Source organism: Oncorhynchus kisutch, linkage group LG5 (genome assembly GCF_002021735.2).
Source record: "Oncorhynchus kisutch isolate 150728-3 linkage group LG5, Okis_V2, whole genome shotgun sequence".
In the NCBI taxonomy this organism is placed as follows: Eukaryota; Metazoa; Chordata; class Actinopteri; order Salmoniformes; family Salmonidae; genus Oncorhynchus; species Oncorhynchus kisutch.
In genome coordinates, this window is record NC_034178.2 from 59903279 (window position 1) to 59925872 (window position 22594).

Genomic DNA, 22594 nt, shown 5'->3' on the forward strand with positions numbered 1-22594 from the left:
GGACTCACTAAATACATATGCTTCGTTTGTAAATTATGTCTGAGTGTTGGAGTGTGCCACTGGCTTTCCCTAAATAACAAAATATTAATAAAATGGCATCTGGTTTGCTCAATATAATACATTTGAAATGATTTGTACTTTTACTTTTGCTTTTGATACTTAAGTATACTTTAGCAATTAAATGTACTTTTGATACTTGAGTATATTTAAATCCATTTATACTTTTTGTAGTATTTTACTGGGTGATTTTTCACTTTTACTTGACTCATTTTCTATTACGGTATATTTACTTTTACTCAAGTATGACAATTTTCCACCACTGTGAAAAACTATTGGGCCTCCAAGTGGTGCAGTGGTCTAAGGCACTGCATCACAGTGCTAGCTGTGCCACTGGAGATCCTGGTTTGAGTCCAGGCTCTGTTGCAGCCGGCCGTCACCGGGCGGCGCTCAATTAGCCCAGCGTCGTTCGGGTTAGGGGAGGGTTTGGCCGGCAGGGACGTTCTTGTCCCATCGCACTCTAGCAACTCCTGTGGCGAGCTGGGTGCAATGCACGCTGACACAGTTGCCATGTGTACAGTGTTTCCTCTGAAACATTGATGCGGCTGGCTTCTGGGTTAAGCGGGCATTGTGTTTCATAGTATGCATAGGACTCATCTCGACCTTCACCTCTCCTGAGTCCATACGGGAGTTGCAGTGATGAGACAAGACTGTAACTACCAATTGGATACCACGAAATTGTGGAGAATAAAAGGTAAAAATGTCAAGGGAAAAAATGATTGAAACCATTTCCAATGTGGGGCTCTATTTATATATTTAAGCAATAAGGCCCGAGGAGGTGTGGTATGTGGCTAAGGGCTGTTCTTAGGCATGGCGTAACTCAGATTGGCTGTCAGCGCCCGAACCACACAGTTTATAATTTCAAATAACATTCTTAGAATGTTCTCTGAACATTACTAAAGTTTTCTTGTGGATTTATGGAAAGTTTTCTTAATGTTCCTTGAACAATTTGAGAACATGACTTTAAATAGAACCATGAGGAAACCTGTAGGAAACATTAAGCTGAAGTACTGAAATTCCCACAGAAGAATGTTGTTTGTTAACGTTCTTGGAACAATTTGAGAACATTACTTTAAATAAAACCATGATGAAACCTGTAGGAAACATTATCCTGAAGTACTGAAATTTGCACCGAAAACATTGTTTCTTGATGTTGTCAATGTCAAACCAGTTGGAGAATGTTCCTAGAACAATACCAACATTTTTATTAAATGTAACCTTGTTTGAACTTTTAGGAAATGTTCTGTTAAAGTACTTTTTTGTCAAGTTCCTTAAATGTGCTCAGAATGTTCCAAAGTCAAGCAATTATCCTGCACCATTCCCGGAAAGTTGTGGGAAGGTTGTATGCAAAATAACTCCAGCACAACCACGCTCTAACCAAGCTGTAAGAAACATGGTTTTCAGAACGTTATTTGCTAGCTGGGGCGGGTCTTGCGAAGAGAGTGTTGCTTAATATTGCTATATATATATGTTGAAGTTAAACTCATGTTGCTACATTGTTACAGGGTGTAGGCCTATACAGCGTTGCGCCACATGTGATGTCTCCAGGCTGATCGTATGAGTTGGTTTCTTCCGTCAGTCTTCTGTATATCCTTTCCATTGAATGTACAGAAGCTTCTTTGTTCATATCTTAGCTGTGTTTCAAACTATTTCTAACTGAAGAGAAACGAACAAGCACTAACCTTTTTATGGGAAAGGATAGCAGCTTTGCTGAAGCAGAAGAGTAGGGCGATGTCATGGCTCTGTCCAGCGTGCTGAAACTGTCATGTCCTTTCCTCCTTTCCTGCGAATGTGGGCGACACATTCACCTACGCAAACAAATAGGCAAGAGATAGGTGATTATAACTATGGCCTGTATGTCCGCCAGCCTGTAGCGTAATATCCATGTTGATAGGCCTATAGTCACATGGGGCGGTAGGGTAGCCTAGTGGTTAGAGCGTTGGACTAGTAACCGGAAGGTTGCAAGTTCAAATCCCCAAGCTGACAAGGTACAAATCTGTCGTTCACCCACTGTTCCTAGATCATCTTTGAAAATAAGAATTTGTTCTTAACTGACTTGCCTAGTAAAATAAATACAAAATAAAAATAAAAATGCGAAAGGGCAATGAAGTGGATACATGAGTCTACATCGAGTCTAGGCTACAGAGTTTCTTTTTGAAAAATGTTAATGTCTCAAAACATTGGGTTCTGCAGGCGTGTTTCCTTGCTCACTTTGACTCGCATCCTCCTCAAAACCTAGGTCCCCGCTGATTCACCGACAACTGGGCCGTCATTTTCATTTTCTGGACTGTTGGCTATTTTTGTAAAACGAGATGTTACTTTTGGCGTGAACTATTTCTTGCATTTAGGGGGCGATATACCCGAACATTCATTCGCATCACTCAATATCTTTCACGAATAAGCCTTGTTATTTATGAACATTTATAGTTATAGATGTAAATGTTATCAAAATGAATCCAAAAGTTATCTAAATAACCAGCAAACAGCTGGAGGCAGGGCTTTCTCCTATAGAGCTCCATTTTTATGGAACGGTCTGCCTACCCATGTCAGAGACGCAAACTCGGTCTCAACCTTTAAGTCTTTACTGAAGACTCATCTCTTCAGTGGGTCATATGATTGAGTGTAGTCTGGCCCAGGAGTGGGAAGGTGAACGGAAAGGCTCTGGAGCAACGAACCGCCCTTGCTGTCTCTGCCTGGCCGGTTCCCCTCTTTCCACTGGGATTCTCTGCCTCTAACCCTATTACAGGGGCTGAGTCACTGGCTTGCTGGGGCTCTCTCATGCCGTCCCTGGAGGGGGTGCGCCACCTGAGTGGGTTGATTCACTGTTATGGTCATCCTGTCTGGGTTGGCGCCCCCCCTTGGGTTGTGCCGTGGCGGAGATCTTTGTGGGCTATACTCAGCCTTGTCTCAGGATGGTAAATTGGTGGTTGAAGATATCCCTCTAGTGGTGTGGGGTCTGTGCTTTGGCAAAGTGGGTGGGGTTATATCCTTCCTGTTTGGCCCTGTCCGGGGGTGTCCTCGGATGGGGCCACAGTGTCTCCTGACCCCTCCTGTCTCAGCCTCCAGTATTTATGCTGCAGTAGTTTATGTATCGGGGGGCTGGGGTCAGTTTGTTATATCTGGAGTACTTCTCCTGTCCTATTCGGTGTCCTGTGTGAATCTAAGTGTGCGTTCTCTAATTCTCTCCTTCTCTCTTTCTTTCTCTCTCTCGGAGGACCTGAGCCCTAGGACCATGCCCCAGGACTACCTGACATGATGACTCCTTGCTGTCCCCAGTCCACCTGGCCATGCTGCTGTTCCAGTTTCAACTGACCTGAGCCCTAGGACCATGCCCCAGGACTACCTGACATGATGACTCCTTGCTGTCCCCAGTCCACCTGGCCATGCTGCTGCTCCAGTTTCAACTTCCACCTGACTGTGCTGCTGCTCCAGTTTCAACTGTTCTGCCTTATTATTATTCGACCATGCTGGTCATTTATGAACATTTGAACATCTTGGCCATGTTCTGTTATAATCTCCACCCGGCACAGCCAGAAGAGGACTGGCCACCCCACATAGCCTGGTTCCTCTCTAGGTTTCTTCCTAGGTATTGGCCTTTCTAGGGAGTTTTTCCTAGCCACCGTGCTTCTACACCTGCATTGCTTGCTGTTTGGGGTTTTAGGCTGGGTTTCTGTACAGCACTTTGAGATATCAGCTGATGTACGAAGGGCTATATAAATAAATTTGATTTGATTTGATTTAAATGTATTTTAATTATATTATTTTTGCCCAAGGGAAGAACCCTAAAGTGTTGTATGAGCAGAGCCTCACTCTTCAAAAGAATCAAAACAATTATTTGAATGTTGTCTCAAATCATGTCATAATATTCAACATTTTATTTATTGACAAGCTGCCTACACATTTATTGAGAATCCTAGACTAATGCAATGCCTACTCACAATTTGTTATGTCTTTGGCAATATTGTATCCTTCCTGGACACTTGCCGCTGTTTTTTCGACTGTGAATTGAAAAAAAATCATTTGAGGAATCGAAAAAATAAATAGCACAGCTGTGTTTCAAACCAGCCTATCCTAACGTATTTTCAGCCACCCAGGTATCAGTTTATGTCTAATTATATTTCTAAATCTAATCTGCTATAGCCTATCTATGAAACGTTGACATAACACCACTGATGTAGGCTGCAGATTAGTAAATCACAGCCTAATGTTGACACGATATAGGCGTAGGCTACTACATTATTCATACATTACGCAACAAAGGTAATAGTAATAACACAAATACAATCAAATAAACACTTATATCACTTTATAGACCTATTGATGATATTATTCTGCTATTCTTGCAATACCATGTTTATCAAAGTGGCAGCACAGAGGCACGTCCTCAAAAGTGTATGTCATGACCTGCTGCTCTTGACTTAAATTCCTCCTTTGAAATGTTGACACATTGTGCTGTGTTTGTGCGCTTCAGAGCGCGTGCGGTTTTTTTGCGTAAAGCCAGCCCGTAGCGAAGCGCAGCGCGGATTGGTGGGCTCTGCTGGAGCAGACTTGCAGACCACCTTGGGATACACAAGCTCTGTGCAAGACTCCTGCAATGACCTCTTTTACCAGTGATGAAAGAAGACTTTGGGTGGGGTTTAGGGTCGTGTTGAGCTCCTCATCACACCTGTTTCTACATCCCATGAAGAAGAGCTTGAACGTGTTGCTGTGCAAAAAGACATGAAAATGGTCCAAAAGTGGATGCAGACACTTGTTTTACTGTTCTTTTGTCAAGGTACGTCAGACTTTTTCATATTACTATCCTGTAGTACGTTCATTCCCTTCAGAGTAGGATAGTTTTAAAGTCGTCGATGGATTTCAACGATATTGCCAGAATACTTGCTCTCTCACAGACCTAGTTCATAAAAAGTGTTGCTATATAGACCAGGCCTGCTCTACATAATTTTATATTGTATTTTAATTTCATTTTGAATGGTAACGTATTTGTTGGCCTAATCAATTCTGTGTTTTAGGTTTGTCTAGAGTGTATTTTTTAAATGAAATATATTGTTTAGGCTATAGCCTAAACATCATATGTGTCACGTTTCAGTAATTGCATTTTGAATTAGCCTAATAAGACATCTTCAGTAATAAATTATGAATTTATTCATTAGTTGAATCTCTAATTTCTTTTTAATCACAAACGTTATCAGAAACTCTCCAACTGAGTTCTCTGACAGAGAAAACGGATGGAGAGAGGGTGGAGATCACTTGTGCACCAGTCTCTAAGACTAAGAGCAACATGGTGATTTGGTTTAGAGTGCAAGACAACGCTGGAATGGAGTTTATTGCATCGTTTAGTACCAAGGACGGTATAAAGAAAACAGACTTTAACAATGAGGTCTTCAGCGAGGAGCAGATAAAGAAAAACATCTTGATACTGAAGGCTTTCAAAAAGGCTCGAGATAGTGGCGTCTACAGCTGTGCATCAATCAATGGTAACGCGCTTGTGTTTGGCGAAGTAACTCGACTTACTGGGCCAGGTGAGTAGGCTAGCTAGGCTACATTACATAAATAAATTATATCAGAATAATACAATTATAGAAATCAATGTTGTTTTTTAATCAGATGTTCTTTAAAGCCTATTAACAGTCTGAAAGTTATCCATGCTAACACACCTCACTTTTTAGCCCCTATGACAACAACGACCACGACGACTACACCAATGACCACAACCATAGAGCTAACCAGCTCTACAACTGCCAAGTCGTGCAAAGGTAGAATATTTATTGACATCATCATCATCACATGTGTTCTTATCATAATATAAATGTCCTCATATTTTTTATTGAGTTGATTTGGATAATCATAGTAGAATATTTCATTATCCAATGGTGTTTATCGTTGTAACACATTTATCCCAAATGTTTTCTGTGTTTGACTTGTGTTTTTGCAGTGGGAAAGGTGGACCCTACTGCATCCTGTGATTTGATTGTTTGGGCCCCATTGACTGCTGGCTGTGGCTTCCTCTTCCTCCTCCTCATCATCACTGTATGCCACTGCAACCGTGAGTCCTGCATTCACTCACCAATATAGCCCCATGTACCCATTCACTCACCAATATACCCCATGTACCCATTCACTCACCAATATAGCCCATGTACCCATTCACTCACCAATATACCCCATGTACCCATTCACTCACCAATATACCCCATGTACCCATTCACTCACCAATATAGCCCCATGTACCCATTCACTCACCAATATACCCCATGTACCCATTCACTCACCAATATACCCCATTTACCCATTCACTCACCAATATAGCCCCATGTACCCATTCACTCACCAATATAGCCCCATGTACCCATTCACTCACCAATATAGCCCCATGTACCCATGAAACACCCACCCACCAAACAAAACAAGAGTATTGAACCAACTGATGTAAATATGCTGCCATAATTTTCCAGTTAGAATGTATGAACATTTTCATATAATTTCCATATATTTTTTGTATTAATAATTAATAATATTATATCAATATTATATATTATTTATTTGTTGTTTCTTTTGTTTTAGGGATAAGAACAAAAAGATGCCCACATCATTATAAAAGACAGTATGTTTTCCTTCTTTAATATGTCAAACATGAGTCCTGTTATGATGTATGCAGCCTAGAAAATTAGTAGTTGAAAAAAGAGAAGGTCCACACTTTTGAGTTTTCTCCCCTAAAAGTCCAACTGAGTTTGTAGTTAGAAAGACGAGCTTCTCTTATTTTTCTCTTGTATTCAGGCCGAGAATGGCAGCACCGGGGCAACAACATCCTATAGCCAACAACAGACTTTTCTAACCCTCAACAGGTATATCATGAATAAACTGTCCTCAACCTAAATATTCCTTTTACATTCTAAATTGAGAGGTGTGTTTTAGTATAGGATAAAGTAGCACGCACAAGCTATGTATGAACACAAAAATAATATATTGGTTATTTAAAACATTATTTCACATAATAATCCTTTGTGAATATTATTGTTCAGTGATTATAGTAAGGTAATTCAACTTCTCGCTGTAAAAAACAAGAGAACCCAAAGCACACCCTATTGTTTGAGTGACTACATTTAAAAAAAATAACAATTGAACATATTAAAACTACCTGACATTCGCAATGTAGTTACTAATGCTTATAACACATATGATTTATATAACACAGGTGATTTATGTAGCTTACTACATGTTTATTGTCTATTCTTCTCACAGACACTGAGAGAGACGCAAGATGGTGCGACGTCTCTACTATCAACCATTCAGTTTGTTAAATTATACATTTTTACTGAGACATTTTCTCCGTAACACCATTGAAATAGTAGAAATATAAGAATTCTCGCTCTCTTCATTTAATCAACATAATAGCTTTATGGCAGGTTTGTGTAGATGATTCATGTCGTTACTCAGTCTAATGACGAGATATGTATTGCTTATAGCTTAGTTTAAAATGATGTTATGAGATACTTTTCTCCTTATGACTTTCATGGTCTGTACATGAAACCAAAGACAAAAGCTCTGCAGTGAAACTTCAATAAAACCAAGGTAACATTTTCTAACTCAAATGTCGTATTCAGTTTCTTCCTAGACTTCTATGAATGTTTGGTAGAAATGTGCCATATAAAGCAATATTTTTGCAATACTTGAGTGATTGAACCACAGTGTATGTAATTGTGTGTGTTCTTGTTACTGTAGGACCATGTTAGAGTGAACCTCTATCTCCGTTACTCTCTATTAGTAACCTCTTACAAATCTGAATGAAAAGACAGAAATGGTTCAACTACATAGATTTGTATTCAAATGTTTTGAAATCTATTCAAATTCTCCTCAAGTGCCCAAAGGCCATTGCACAAAAAAAAGAATAGCCTACTTAAATTGGAGTTGAACACGTACCAAAGCTCAGAGAAGGAAGCAGCTTTGCAAAAGCTTAGCAAAATTGAAAAACTACTGAGTTGCTTCGTACAAGAAGTGAAAGATTTTCAGAATATTACATGTGAATTAAAAAAATATACAGTATATTATAAAGTTATTCCCCCTAACTGCAACACAAATATACAGTAAGTTCCCTATACCGCAGGATGCTTTTACACAAATGTATTCTACTACTGTCATATCTTGTTTTTGGCATTTACTTATTGGATTTAATTCATTTATTGGCGAAATACATTTAGGTTACCTCATGTTAGCTACAGGTTACCCCATGTTAGCTTCTGTTTTCGGTTGTTGAAGGTGGCACAAGGAGTTACTTCAGACCCATGAATGTTGAATACACACAGAAAAACACAATTATTATTCTCATTTAAAAAATAATAATAATAAATGAACTCCCATTTCCAAAATATCTCTCAAGTTTTAGGTTTGAGACCTGCACCTAAATATGTAGAATTATGCAAAGTAGACTATGCTGTACACTAGTGTATTATGGTGGCTGTCCACTTAAGAGAGAACTCGCTTTACTGTGTACATCATGATTAGACAGACATCCCGATCTTACATACACACTATATACTGTTCCTAAACCCAGATGACACTCACAATGACCCCCCCCCCCCCAACATCACTGGTACATTGGGGCAATGCAGACTGTTAGCTGGGATGGACAGTCAGTCAAGACACTTGCGGGCAAGCCCAATATTACATTTTCCTCACAGGATTCAACAAGTTCTCTGTCAATCCTAGGAAATAAGTTAGGACAAACTCTTACACACTCTCTCTCTCTCTCTCTCTCTCTCTTGTTCTCTCATTCTCTCTCTCTCGCTCTCTCTCTCTCTCTCTCTCTCGTTCTCTCATTCTCTCTTTCTCTTGTTCTCTTGTTCTCTCTCTCGTTCTCTCTCCTCGTCTCAACGGAAAGAAACCAAAACTAGTACAATCTTCTGTCATGTGCAAAACCAAGCAGGAAAGGCGTTGCACACTGTGTGTGTTTGTTTTCTATCAAGTATACGTTCTCTGCCATTTAGAAAAATATAATCATTGTTCACAGCAGCTCCCTCGAGTGGCGCCTCCGTGTGGCAAGGGACTTGTAGTGCGCTATAAGCCTGCAATGCATCAGAAATGTACATCAGTCAATGTCACAGGCCATACACTACCAGTCAGAAGTTTGGTCACACCTACTCATTCAAAGGTTTTTCTTTATTTTTACAATTTTCTACATTGTAGAATAATAGTGAAGGTATCACAACTATGAAATAACACATAAGGAAACCTAAATAGTGTTCAACAAATTATATTTGAGATTCTTCAATGTAGCCACCCTTTGCCTTGATGACACCTTTTTGTGCACACTTGGCATTCTCTCAACCAGCTTTATTTATTTTATTTAACTTTAATTTAACTAGGCAAGTCAGTAAAGAACAAATTCTTATTTACAATGACGGCCTACCCCGGCCAAACCCTAACCCGGACGACGCTGGACCAATTGCGTGCCACCCTATGCGACTCCCAATCACGGCCGGTTGTGATACAGCTTGGAATCGAACCAGGGTCTATAGTAACGCCTCTAGCACTGAGCTGCAGTGCCTTAGGAGCTTCATGAGGTAGTCACCTGGAATTCATTTCAATTAACAGGTGTGCCTTGTTAAAAGTTAATTTGTGGAATTTCTTTCCTCCTTATTGCATTTGAGCCAATCAGTTGTGTTGTGACAAGGTAGGGGTTGTATACAGAAGATAGCCATATTTGGTAAACGACCAAGTCCATATAATGGCAAAAACAACTCAAATAAGCAAAGAGAAACGACAGTCCATCATTACTTTAAGACATGAAGGTCAGTCAATCCGTAAAATTTCAATGACTTTGAAGGTCTGTTCAAGTGCAGTTGCAAAAACCATCAAGCCCTATGATAAAACTGGCTCTCAGGAGGACCGCCACAGGAAAGGGTTACCTCTGCTGCAGAGGATAAATTCATCCTCAGAAATTGCAGCCCAAATAAATGCTTCACAGAGTTCAAGTAACATACACATCTCAACATCAACTTTTGGTTGAATTTCTGCAAAGAAACCACTACTAAAGGACACAAATAATAATAAGAGTCTTGCCTGGGCCAAAAAAACACGAACAATGGACATTAGACCGGTGGAAATCTGTCCTTCGGTCTGATGAATCAAAAACGCTTTACAGCGAAAGCATACCATGGATTATCTGAGGATAGCGCTCCGCTTACAAAAACATAAAAACATTTTACAACCAGGTAAAGGAATTTCAAAAGTCAGAAATAGCGATAAAATTAATCACTTACCTTTGAAGATCTTCATATGGTTGCATTCACAAGATTCCCAGCTACACAATAAATGTTCAGTTTGTTCGATAAAGTCCCTCTTTATATCCCAAAAACTCTGTTTTGTTGGCGCGTTTTGTTCAGTAATCCACTGGCTCAAAGGCGGTCAAAACATGTAGACGAATACATCCTAATAGTACCGGTAAAGTTCGTCAAAACATGTCAAACTATGTTTATAATTAATCCTCAGGTTGTTAATTGTCTAAATAATCGATAATATTTAAATCGGACAATAGCGGATTCAATAGAAAGGAAAATTAACGAAGGGCGCGAACTCGGTCACAAGCGCAAACCAGCACTGCATGATTCTACAGTCCACTGACAGGAAGGTCTCATTCTTCTTCATTTTTCAGAAAACAAGCCTGAAACGATGTCTAAAGACTGTTGATATCTAGTGGAAGCCATAGGAACTGCAATCTGGTCCTAATAAGGGGGAAATACAAGTTTATGGCCCGTATCACTAGTGTCCTGCCAAGCAGGAAAGAACAATGTTTGTACAGATGGGTAGGAGGAGACTCAGCCTATGAGGAACAGTAAAATATCAGTGCTTGTGTGAAGCACAAGCACATTGTCTAATGCAGCTGTATTGATCCTCTGGGAATAATTCAACTCGGTTAAGCTTTCATAGTGTCCGTTGAGTTATTTGCTCTGAGAATTAGAACCTAACACCGCCAACCAACAGAACATCTCAGGGCCTGTATTCAAAAAGCGTCTCAGCGTAGGAGTGCTGATTTAGGATTAGGTCTCACCCCTGTCTATATAATCTTATTCATTATGATCTAAAAGGCTAAACTGATCCTAAATCAGCCCTCCTACTCTGAGACTCACTTTAGTGGTCTGTTAGGTTGTTAGTGTGCAGTAGGTAAGTACCTCCAGTCGGGGCTGTCTCTGCTCTGTTGTCACAGCTACTGAGGCTGCAGCTGGACCAGTTGAGGAAGACAAGTCTCTAGACAAGAGGTCAAGGGCCTCGCTGTCATCCATCGACGGCTGTAAAGAGAGAGGAAGACGGTCACTTATGTACTGTACATCTGGTTTACATGACTTAAACATGACCTTTAGGAGTTGCAACACAGTATGACATTGAATATGACGGATCTGTGCGATTATAGATACAATTGGACAGAAACCTCACCTGCTTGGGTCTAACATCAGCCTGGACTTTGGCCTCTGCATTTGCCTTTGAGAATAAAAGAAACATAACCTTATACAGCCTTGTATACAGCCTATATCCACCTCACATAACTTATGGGCACAGGGAATAAATTGTGTTTTATTATTTAGTCCAAAAGTGATCAGAATGGTACAGTATTATTTATGGTTTATTGTGAAATGTTTCGGGTGCGTAGTGGAATATAAATACACATACATGTTATTTGCCGTTTTATTTACACACCTATTAGCACATTCGATTTGCATTAGAGTCTTCAGGATTCTCCGTTTTATTTCCTACTACAACCCTGGATGTGTTACCTTTTGGTCTTCCTCTGTGTGCCGGAACTCAGCTGGAAGGCTGTCATCCCTCTCCCCCACCTTGGTAAGCTTCTCTTCCATAATCTTTTTCTCCTAGGATGAGCAGAGAGCAGACTGAGATCAAATAGCAGATAGCGCACACGCATATGCTGGCAAGTTACAATGGGAATCTGACTGACACCGATATCTTGGACGTGAATGAAGCATAAAACAACAATGATATCACATGAAGTGTGTCTCAGTACCTGGCGGTCAACAGCAGATTTGACTGCAGGAGCAACAGCTGGGGCTACAAAGTCCCCTGCCAGGGCATCCAAGGCAAAGTCATCTGAGGCCTGGAGTCAAAAGAGAGAGAAATGAAAAAACAAGAACACGACATGTACATGTTAATTAAGCTGTTATACTACTGATAATAAAAAAACGAAGAGACGTAAGCAGCTAGACATAAAAACACATATTGGATGATCATAGATCTATACAGAGCAGACCAATCAGCGGATGGGTTGATAAGTGAGTGACCAATGGTAGAGAGTGTTGTTCACCTGTGTGGGAGCAGCATTGGGGCAGAGGACCGCTGGAGCCACAGAGGGAGACATGAAGTCACCTGACAGGATGTCCGGAGCTTCACCATAGTCAATAGAGGGCTGAAAAGAGAGAGACTTGCGCTTTGCCTCTTTGAGACTCACCTCTGGCTTGGGAGGAGGCAGGTCTTTGCCTATCTAAGTCACCTCTTTCTTGCACTATAAACCCCATGGCATTTTTTGTTGTTATTTTTACCCCCTTTTTCTCCCCAATTTCACGATTATGATCTTGTCTCATCACTGTAACTCCCCAACGGGCTTGGGAGAGGCGAAGGTCGAGTCATCCAAAATGTGTCCTGATCGCTTAACCCAGAAGTCAGCTGCAGCAATGTGTCAGGAGAAAACTTGTTCAACTGACGGGTTGAACCCCAGGCCGTAGACATACTGCAACACTGCGATGCAGTGCCTTAAACCGCTGAGCCACTCGGGAGGCCCCCGCAAGGCATTTTTAACTCAAATATTTATAGCATGTTGAACTCCAAGTCAATGAAAATTCATTATTGCTTAAAATGTTTGTGGTACTGACTCAAAACTAAATGAGAAGTCACACCAACTCTATTATTTAAAGTTATGATAACAAATACGCTTTTTTTCCCAGCATGCTCTACTGCAGGTAGATTGTTTGGAATAGTTTTTAATATCTGTGTTTTTGCATGTACATTGAAAAATTTTGCACCCATTAATTAAATGGTTATTCCAGTTTGAATGTGTTAGGTAGTCTGTAGTGCCTAGATTCCAATATGAATTACACATCCCTTCACAAGCCAAAAAACCCGTCGCTACACCCGCAATAACATGTGCTAAATATGTGTATGTGACCAATAACATTTGATTTTGATTTGATAATGTGACTTACAGGTAAGGTTGCAAAATGCTGGTACATTTCACAGGTTTTCCAGAAATCCTGTTTGGAAGATTCCTTGAAATCCTTCAATCAGAATTTTTTGTAAATATGGGAATTTTGGGACAGTTAGCGAATTTTGAAAACCTACTTGAAGGCCTGATGTGGCCTGTGAACCATGAGTTTCAGGCCACTGTATTAGAGTAAAGCTAAGCCTCAAAATAAGGCCTTATGGGATATGTAATGTCATTGAGTTTAATTAGAATGATAACATTCACCTAGAACCTCACTTGGTCAAGGCCACAGGACTGAAAAATAATGAATTCAACAACCATGTCTCTGTCACTAACAAATACAGTTATGGGTGGTAACTCTACAATTCACTTGAAAAGGCAAGGCACACTGGGAAATGATATTGGAGGTGTGGCTTAGTAGGGGCTTACTCACATTTCTCAAGCTGATGCAACTCAAATTTGGTCACCCTACAGGATCACAGTGACTCTATTGGTTTGAGTAACGACTACAAAATCACTTTATGTAACTGTACTCAGTTATATTTAGTGCAACAGGTTTCCTCCAAAGTTTTGAGTAATGACAGCACATTGGAGTTTACCGCTCTCTATTCTCTCTGAGCTCTAGGCTAAAGCCAATGCAGTGGAAGACAGAACACTTCTGAACTTCTGCTTTTTGAGTGTACAGTAGTTAACTACTGCAACTGTTTTGTATTTACTGATTATATTTGAGGTAAGGCTAATTGATCAAATTGAGGAAATCAGTTTCCTAAAAATGTTTAAGTAAACTTACAGTTACATTTGAGTTATGGTAAATTATAGTTTCTAAGTAAGGTGGACTTTGCTAAACTCAAACATTTAAAGTATTGCAACTTATACTTAAGTGACTTTGACTTTTTTTATTTTATATTGTGGCGTTAACTTCACCATATTGATTTAATTTTATTTATAGAGAAATCAAATGAACTAAGCTGATTTACATGAAAAATGTAGGTATACCTTACAAGATATACTGCATTTCTATTACTCATTTGAAGGTAGTTTTGCTCACTTCAGCTATGTACGTTTCTTAATGAACTTTTTTTAAATGACGTAGCCAGGACTTATCCAGTTTTACAGTGTGTCATTGTCTCATCGCTCAAGTGATTTCCATTTTGGGTCTTCTGTTTCACTGTTCTTATCACTGTCTGTGCTGTGCAACTATTTGCAATGCATCATCAGTGCTACAATGTTATCATTACTGTATCATTACTGGCCAAAAGTGATCACACTAATGCACATTCTCTCCTCAACATTCCCAACATGTGTTGCAACACAATCTCACACTCAATTCGTGCAAATATGCACAAAAAGTATTTCAGCAGCTTTTGTGAATTTTTGTGCTTTTTTGGTGTTCTACACTGCCTTTGTGTCCCACATTTGTTTATATAAAAAAACCTAAACATGTTAACAACCCAATATTATTAATTAACATTTCGGTTCGAGTTGTGAAGCATAAACAAAATAAACACGGAATACGTTGATACACAACAAAAGCCGGGACTCCACAGATCATGATGATATTTTACTTGTCTGCCGATATTGATCACTAACCCCGAGAGTCAAAATGTTTATTTTACACAACGTTTTCACCAAACAGCAAACATCTTACACGGTAAGCTTTGATTTGGTCTGTGTTTGAGCTATAGCTACATGGGGGGTATCAAATGAATCCTTAGGTTAGTAGGAACACATCTAGCCTAGTTCATGCATTACTTAATAGCAACATCGAATGTCCACCGACTGACTAGAACTGAGTGACATTGCCTGCTTAAGCACTGTAGGCATCCATTACACAGGGGATTGGCTACTATGGCACCTTGACAGTATAAGCTTTCCAGGGATATGCAGTTGACCTGGGTGGGGCAAAGCAAGGCCTAGAACCTTTTATGCGTAATGTGAACTATTGCTACCTGACTCAGCACGACATAACGCCCAGCTTCACCATATGATCATCAGTGAGCCTGATGATCACTCAGCTGGGCCTGCCAGAGTGGCAGTACGCCTTCATCCCCTACGGCCCCAGGCCAACGTAGTACACCGTCACTCCATAGAGCGGTCTCGTGCGGGGTCCAGGGATTTGGCTGGAATTGTCGATAAATTAAAGAGGATACATGGGGTGGCTTAATGCACTTGAAAGAAGTGACCCATTGTTCTTATGTATTGCATGTAGATATCAGTGTAAATATGGTAGACATACATGTATCATTGGCCCACTATCATGTAGCCTATGTAAGTAAAATGCTAAATCAGCATGGCCAAAAATGTGAGCCCCTGCATACAAGGTCAAATTGATTTGGTTTATTTCAATGTATATACAATATAATATACAGTAATGTCAAACCTAACATACCCCACTTAGTTAGGCTTTCCAGTCACCTCGGCTAAAACAAATAAATCCCTGGATTATGTTTAAAAACTGGATTATGCCTAAAACAGGGGATTATGTTTAAAATGGGATTATGCCTAAAGGCGTCTTCCTGCTTCCCATCAGAAACAGTTTGTGCATATATTATTATCACATCTTGTGACATTTTTGTTCATTTTGGTATTCAACAAGGTTTTTTTGGGCTGTTTGTGCACACAACATTATTTCTTGAGGCAAACCGAAGTTGGGTAATTGATCAATAGTAGGGATTCTTCAATTAAGTGTTTGTGAGAGACGACTTGTTTTCATGCACTTGAGAAACTTGGCACCAAACATCTTAGTTAGATGTAAAATTAACCGACTAAGACCTCCTCGGCAATAATAAATATAGAACATATTGAGTTGGCATAGATTAATTCCACTGCATCTCAAGAGGGACAAACAGTACTATAGCCACTTTTTTCTCGTTTTTCAAGTGAAAGTCTTTTAAGGGAGTATGCGAGGCATAGACATTCACTTACCTTGCCGAGTTCTGCTAGGAGCAAACCAAACCTAGTATGCAGACGTCTTAAGACACAAGTGTGTTGACTAAGGTAGGTTGAACGTTGACCCCAAGCTCTGGCCCCATGGAGGGTCATTAAATGCATTTGTTCCATTGCCCTGCCGCCCTTCCATACCTTGACTAGATCTCACTTCAAATGTTGTTTGTATTTTAGTAATTTAGCAGATAAGTGTATCCTAAAATGACTTATAGTAAGTAACTTAGAGGAAGTTCATAGATTTGATTTAACAACTATTTGATTTAACAACTTACAATAAGGTTTAGTTATGTCAGTCTGAAACAAGTCTGTCTCATGAAAGAGATTTCTATCGGCACACAAACCTGGATAAGAACAGTTTAACACCACACGTTTGTTTGGTTGTTTTTTTATTTGGCTGGTTGGTTGTTTAGTTAGTTGGTTGGTAAGTTGGTTGGTTAATTGGTTGGTTGGTTAGTTAGTTTATTTGGTTTGTTAGTTGGTTGGTTGTTTATTTGGTTGGTTAGTTAGTTTAGCCGTTGTGCTTGTATTGTTCCTCCTCTCTCCCCAACAGCAGTGGGCGTCTCTCTACAAACCTCTGACATTCCACTGTGAGCCCACTATGTCTGACCTGGCCGGAGAGCAGACCGTCAACAAGCTGGACCCCAACAAAGACTTACAGGGCAAAGCCAAGCGCCCGCCCACAAGAAGAAACAGTCGGCCCAGTGAAGCATGGGGGCACTGCCAAGGGGCAGAGGGGCTCAGGGAGACATAGTAGGGGCAGGGGTATGCCAGTGTTTCCCCTACATTTGTGTCTTGGGTGGGGTGAAAAGGGCCCAGAAGCAACATCTAAGGCCGCTAGTGTCAGGAGTTCACCTAGGGGTCATGATTGGGGATGTACCAAATGATTGATGTATTAGAATAATTGATTATGTTTATGTTGTATTAATAGAAGGGGAGGGGTTATAAGACCCCTCCTTAGATGTATAAATCAAATCAAAAATCAAATCAAATTTTATTTGTCACATACACATGGTTAGCAGATGTTAATGCGAGTGTAGCGAAATGCTTGTGCTTCTAGTTCTGACAATGCAGTAATAACCAACAAGTAATCTAGCTAACAATTCCAAAACTACTACCTTATAGACACAAGTGTAAGGGGATAAAGAATATGTACATAAAGATATATGAATGAGTGATGGTACAGAGCAGCATAGGCAAGATACAGTAGATGGTATCGAGTACAGTATATACATATGAGATGAGTATGTAAACAAAGTGGCACAGTTAAAGTGGCTAGTGATACATGTATTACATAAAGATGCAGTAGATGATATAGAGTACAGTATATACGTATATATATGAGATGAATGATGTAGGGTATGTAAACATTATATTAGGTAGCATTGTTTAAAGTGGCTAGTGATATATTTGACATAATTTCCCATCAATTCCCATTATTAAAGTGGCTGGAGTTGAGTCAGTGTGTTGGCAGCAGCCACTCAATGTTAGTGGTGGCTGTTTAACAGTCTGATGGCCTTGAGATAGAAGCTGTTTTTCAGTCTCTCGGTCCCAGCTTTGATGCATCTGTACTGACCTCGCCTTCTGGATGATAGCGGGGTGAACAGGCAGTGGCTCGGGTGGTTGTTGTCCTTGATGATCTTTATGGCCTTCCTGTAACATCGGGTGGTGTAGGTGTCCTGCAGACCTCACTACCCTCTGGAGAGCCTTGCGGTTGTGGGCGGAGCAGTTGCCGTACCAGGCGGTGATACAGCCTGCCAGGATGCTCTCGATTGTGCATCTGTAGAAGTTTGTGAGTGCTTTTGGTGACAAGCCGAATTTCTTCAGCCTCCTGAGGTTGAAGAGGCGCTGCTGCTCCTTCTTCACGATGCTGTCCGTGTGGGTGAACCAATTCAGTTTGTCTGTGATGTGTATGCCGAGGAACTTAAAACTTGCTACCCTCTCCACTACTGTTCCATCGATGTGGATAGGGGGGTGTTCCCTCTGCTGTTTCCTGAAGTCCACAATCATCTCCTTAGTTTTGTTGACGTTGAGTATGAGGTTATTTTCCTGACACCACACTCCGAGGGCCCTCACCTCCTCCTTGTAGGCCGTCTCGTCATTGTTGGTAATCAAGCCTACCACTGTTGTGTCGTCCACAAACTTGATGATTGAGTTGGAGGCGTGCGTGGCCACGCAGTCGTGGGTGAACAGGGAGTACAGGAGAGGGCTCAGAACGCACCCTTGTGGGGCCCCAGTGTTGAGGATCAGCGGGGTGGAGATGTTGTTGCCTACCCTCACCACCTGGGGGCGGCCTGTCAGGAAGTCCAGTACCCAGTTGCACAGGGCGGGGTCGAGACCCAGGGTCTCGAGCTTGATGACGAGCTTGGAGGGTACTATGGTGTTAAATGCCGAGCTATAGTCGATGAACAGCATTCTCACATAGGTTTTCCTCTTGTCCAGATGGGTTAGGGCAGTGTGCAGTGTGGTTGAGATTGCATTGTCTGTGGACCTATTTGGGCGGTAAGCAAATTGGAGTGGGTCTAGGGTGTCAGGTAGGGTGGAGGTGATATGGTCCTTGACTAGTCTCTCAAAGCACTTCATGATGACGGAAGTGAGTGCTACGGGGCGGTAGTCGTTTAGCTCAGTTACCTTAGCTTTCTTGGGAACAGGAACAATGGTGGCCCTCTTGAAGCATGTGGGAACAACAGACTGGGATAGGGATTGATAGAATATGTCCGTAAACACACCAGCCAGCTGGTCTGCGCAAGCTCTGAGGGCGCGGCTGGGGATGCCGTCTGGGCCTGCAGCCTTGCGAGGGTTAACACGTTTAAATGTTTTCCTCACGTCGGCTGCAGTGAAAGAGAGTCCGCATGTTTTGGTTGAGGGCCGTGTCAGTGGCACTGTATTGCCCTCAAAGCGGGCAAAAAAGTTATTTAGTCTGCCTGGGAGCAAGACATCCTGGTCCATGACGGGGCTGGTTTTCTTTTTGTAATCCGTGATTGACTGTAGACCCTGCCACATACCTCTTGTGTCTGAGCTGTTGAATTGAGATTGTACTTTCTCTCTATACTGACGCTTAGCTTGTTTGATTGCCTTGCGGAGGGAATAGCTACACTGTTTGTATTCGGTCATGTTATAGGGTCCTACACTACAGATTAACAATATATATACATTATGAGGTTTAATATGGTTTAATATTGTTCCACAGTACTTTGCTAGGCTTTCTGCCTCTTATGAAGAAACTGTCTGAGAAATGTGTGACTGTGAAGACAGAACTCTGCAGGGGAGTATAAGAGACAGGAGTCTAGTCAGACATTCCACTATAAATCAACTTGGACATTTACTGCTAAGCTTTTAGATAACACATTAAAAGCCTTGTTTATATAGCTGTGTAGGCATGGTTTTGGTCTCATGAGTAAAAGATAATGACGTAGGCAGTGACATCACGAGGGCTGGACTTCGGGTTTGATAAAATAACATGTGACCTTTTCTTTGATGCAGAACTTACTCGGAAACATCCGTGCTATGCTCCTGATTGTCAACTTCTGTCTGCAATTGCATTAATAATGTTTTTGAATTATTTAATTAAATATATTGTCATAATACTAATTTCACCAAGGAGCCAATGATTGACAAGGAACAAGGAGGAACGAACCCCAACATTTGGCAAGCTTGCCAGGAGTGAGTGTCCCCCCGGTTGGCGGAGATTCCACACCAAGTTGCCAGAGCTCAAAATTAAATAAGGTAAGCAGACACACGTTTAATCTAAGTCTGTAATTAAATGGCATTCACTGATGTGGTTCCCCTCTAAAAAAGTATGTGGCACCTCACTCAATCTAAATTATAGACACTTTGAATATGACATAGTCGGATCTTCATTTGGTGACGTTACGTAACGGACTATTGGTGAAATGCATGATGTCAATATATGATGAATGAATTTCATGTTTGAAGAGGTGATTCATTGATAATCATCCATTATATATTGGGATGTAATGCAGTGATCATTACTTTTGGTTTTGAAGAGGTGATTCAGTGAGGATCATCCATTAAATATTGGGAGGTAATGCAGTGATCATTACTTTTGGTTTTGAAGAGGTGATTCAGTGAGGATCATCCATTATATATTGGGAGGTAATGCAGTGATCATTACTTTTGGTTTTGAAGAGGTGATTCAGTGATAATCATCCATTATACATTGGGAGGTAATGCAGTGATCATTACTTTTGGTTTTGAAGAGGTGATTCAGTGATAATCATCCATTATATATTGGGAGGTAATGCAGTGATCATTACTTTTGGTTTTGAAGAGGTGATTCAGTGAGGATCATCCATTATATATTGGGAGGTAATGCAGTGATCAATACTTTTGGTTTTGAAGAGGTGATTCAGTGAGGATCATCCATTATATATTGGGAGGTAATGCAGTGATCATTACTTTTGGTTTTGAAGAGGTGATTCCATGATAATCATTCATTATATATTGGGAGGTAATGCAGTGATCATTACTTTTGGTTTTGAAGAGGTGATTCAGTGACAGTCATCCATTATATATTGGGAGGTAATGCAGTGATCATTACTTTTGGTTTTGAAGAGGTGATTCAGTGAGGATCATCCATTATATATTGGGAGGTAATTCAGTGATCAATACTTTTGGTTTTGAAGAGGTGATTCAGTGAGGATCATCCATTATATATTGGGAGGTAATGCAGTGATCATTACTTTTGGTTTTGAAGAGGTGATTCAGTGGTAGTCATCCATTATATATTGGGAGGTAATGCAGTAATCATTACTTTTGGTTTTGAAGAGGTGATTCCGTGTTAATCATCTATTTTATTTTGGGTAGTATAAACTAGTTTATTTTTTATTTTTGTAGAGGTACCCAGCGAATGAGTTGAGTTGGTTATGTATAGTGCGTTGTATGTTTCATTGTTTGTTTGTCTGTGGATTATGGCGGGGTTTATTGGGTAATGGTCCAATGGTGGAATAAAAAGTTAGGAGTAGGACAGAAATTATTTGAATAAAAGTTGAATGTATTTGTTAGTGACACTTTCCTACCATAGGACAGTAATTGTGATTCTATCACCACCAGGGGGCACTGGAGTATAACATAGCCTGTTGAATATATGCAAGAGAAGTTTCCTGCTATGGAATTTACATTCACTTTTGAGAAATGTCATGCCTGGATAGAGATGGCAGGAGAAAATAGATAGCCAATGGCTGGATAATTCAACAAGACTAGGTTGGATTTCGTAAAGGAGATAATTCAGACAAGAAAAATTGACAAAAAGAAGGGGATGACAAGTGCCCTTGTATCAGAAACTGATACCCTTATTACAAGTCACTCTCCTCTGATCATCCTGGGGTCGCTCAGACAGTGCGCTGTTTGCGCTGGTAGGTACTGGTGGCCTACCTTGGCTAAGGACGTGAGGGTTTATGTTTCCTCCTGCTCGGTGTGCGCCCAGTGTAAGGCTCCTAGGCACCTACCCAGAGGTAAGCTACACCCCTTACCCGTTCCTCAGCGGCCTTGGTCGCACCTGTCGGTGGATTGTCTGACTGATCTTCCACTCTCACAGGGTAACATCGCGATCCTGGTCATTGTGGATCGTTTCTCTAAGTCCTGTCGTCTCCTCCCTCCTCCCTCAGTCTCCCTACGGCCCTACAGTCTGTGGAGGCCCTGTTTACACGTCTTCCGGCACTACTGGGTGCCTGAGGATATAATGTCTGATCAGGGTCCCCAGTTCATGTCTAGGGTCTGGAAGGCGTTCATGGAACGTCTGGGGGTCTCGATCAGTCTTATTTCAGGGTTTCACCCCGAGAGTAATGGGCAGGTGGAGAGAGTGAACCAGGATGTGGGTAGGTTTCTACGGTCCTATTGCCAGGACCGGCCGGGGGAGTGGTCGGCGTTCGTGCCCTGGGCAGAGATGGCACAGAACTCGCTCCGCCACTCCTCCACTAACCTCTCTCCCTTCCAGTGTGTACTGGGGTATCAGCCGGTTCTGGTGCCTTGGCATCAGGGTCAGACCGAGGTTCCTGCAGTGGACGACTGGTTCAGGCGCGCGGAGGAGACATGGGAAGCTGTCCGTGTCCACCTTCAGCAGGCCGTGACGCGCCAAAAGAGAATGCAGATCGCCACCGCAGTGAGACCCCGGTGTTTGCACCAGGGGGACCGGGTCTGGCTCTCGACCCAAAACCTGCCCCTCTACCTGCCCTGCTGGAAGCTGAATCCGCGGTTTATGGGGCCATTTAAGAATGAACAAGGTTGTTATAGGTTACAGCTTCCACCAGATTACCGTATTAACCCCTCGTTCCATGTGTCTCTCCTCAGGCCGGTGGTGGCTGGCCCGCTCCAGGAGTCTGAGGTGCGGGAGGTTCCTCGGCCCCCTCTGGACATCGGGGGGGGGGGGGG

At 41.4% G+C, this 22594-nt stretch overlaps 2 protein-coding genes across 2 annotated transcripts; one reads left to right on the forward strand and one right to left on the reverse strand.

Moving 5' to 3' along the window:
• The first annotated feature begins 4564 nt into the window (after positions 1–4564).
• Positions 4565–7649, forward strand: cd8a (CD8a molecule). Its single transcript, XM_020482263.2, has 7 exons — positions 4565–4831; positions 5250–5579; positions 5727–5813; positions 5993–6103; positions 6622–6661; positions 6835–6902; positions 7300–7649. The coding sequence occupies exons 1-6, from the start codon at positions 4777–4779 to the stop codon at positions 6890–6892; spliced, it is 681 nt and encodes a 226-aa protein (XP_020337852.1). The 5' UTR covers positions 4565–4776; the 3' UTR covers positions 6893–6902; positions 7300–7649.
• A 3546-nt stretch (positions 7650–11195) lies between these two features.
• On the reverse strand, positions 11196–13582 carry LOC109891629 (calpastatin-like). Its single transcript, XM_031823910.1, has 7 exons — positions 13538–13582; positions 12512–12544; positions 12368–12469; positions 11966–12160; positions 11826–11918; positions 11488–11532; positions 11196–11342 (listed from the first exon to the last, which is right to left on the reverse strand). Exons 1-7 carry the CDS (start codon positions 13580–13582, stop codon positions 11196–11198), a joined length of 660 nt encoding a protein of 219 aa, XP_031679770.1.
• Between the last annotated feature and the right edge of the window lie 9012 nt (positions 13583–22594).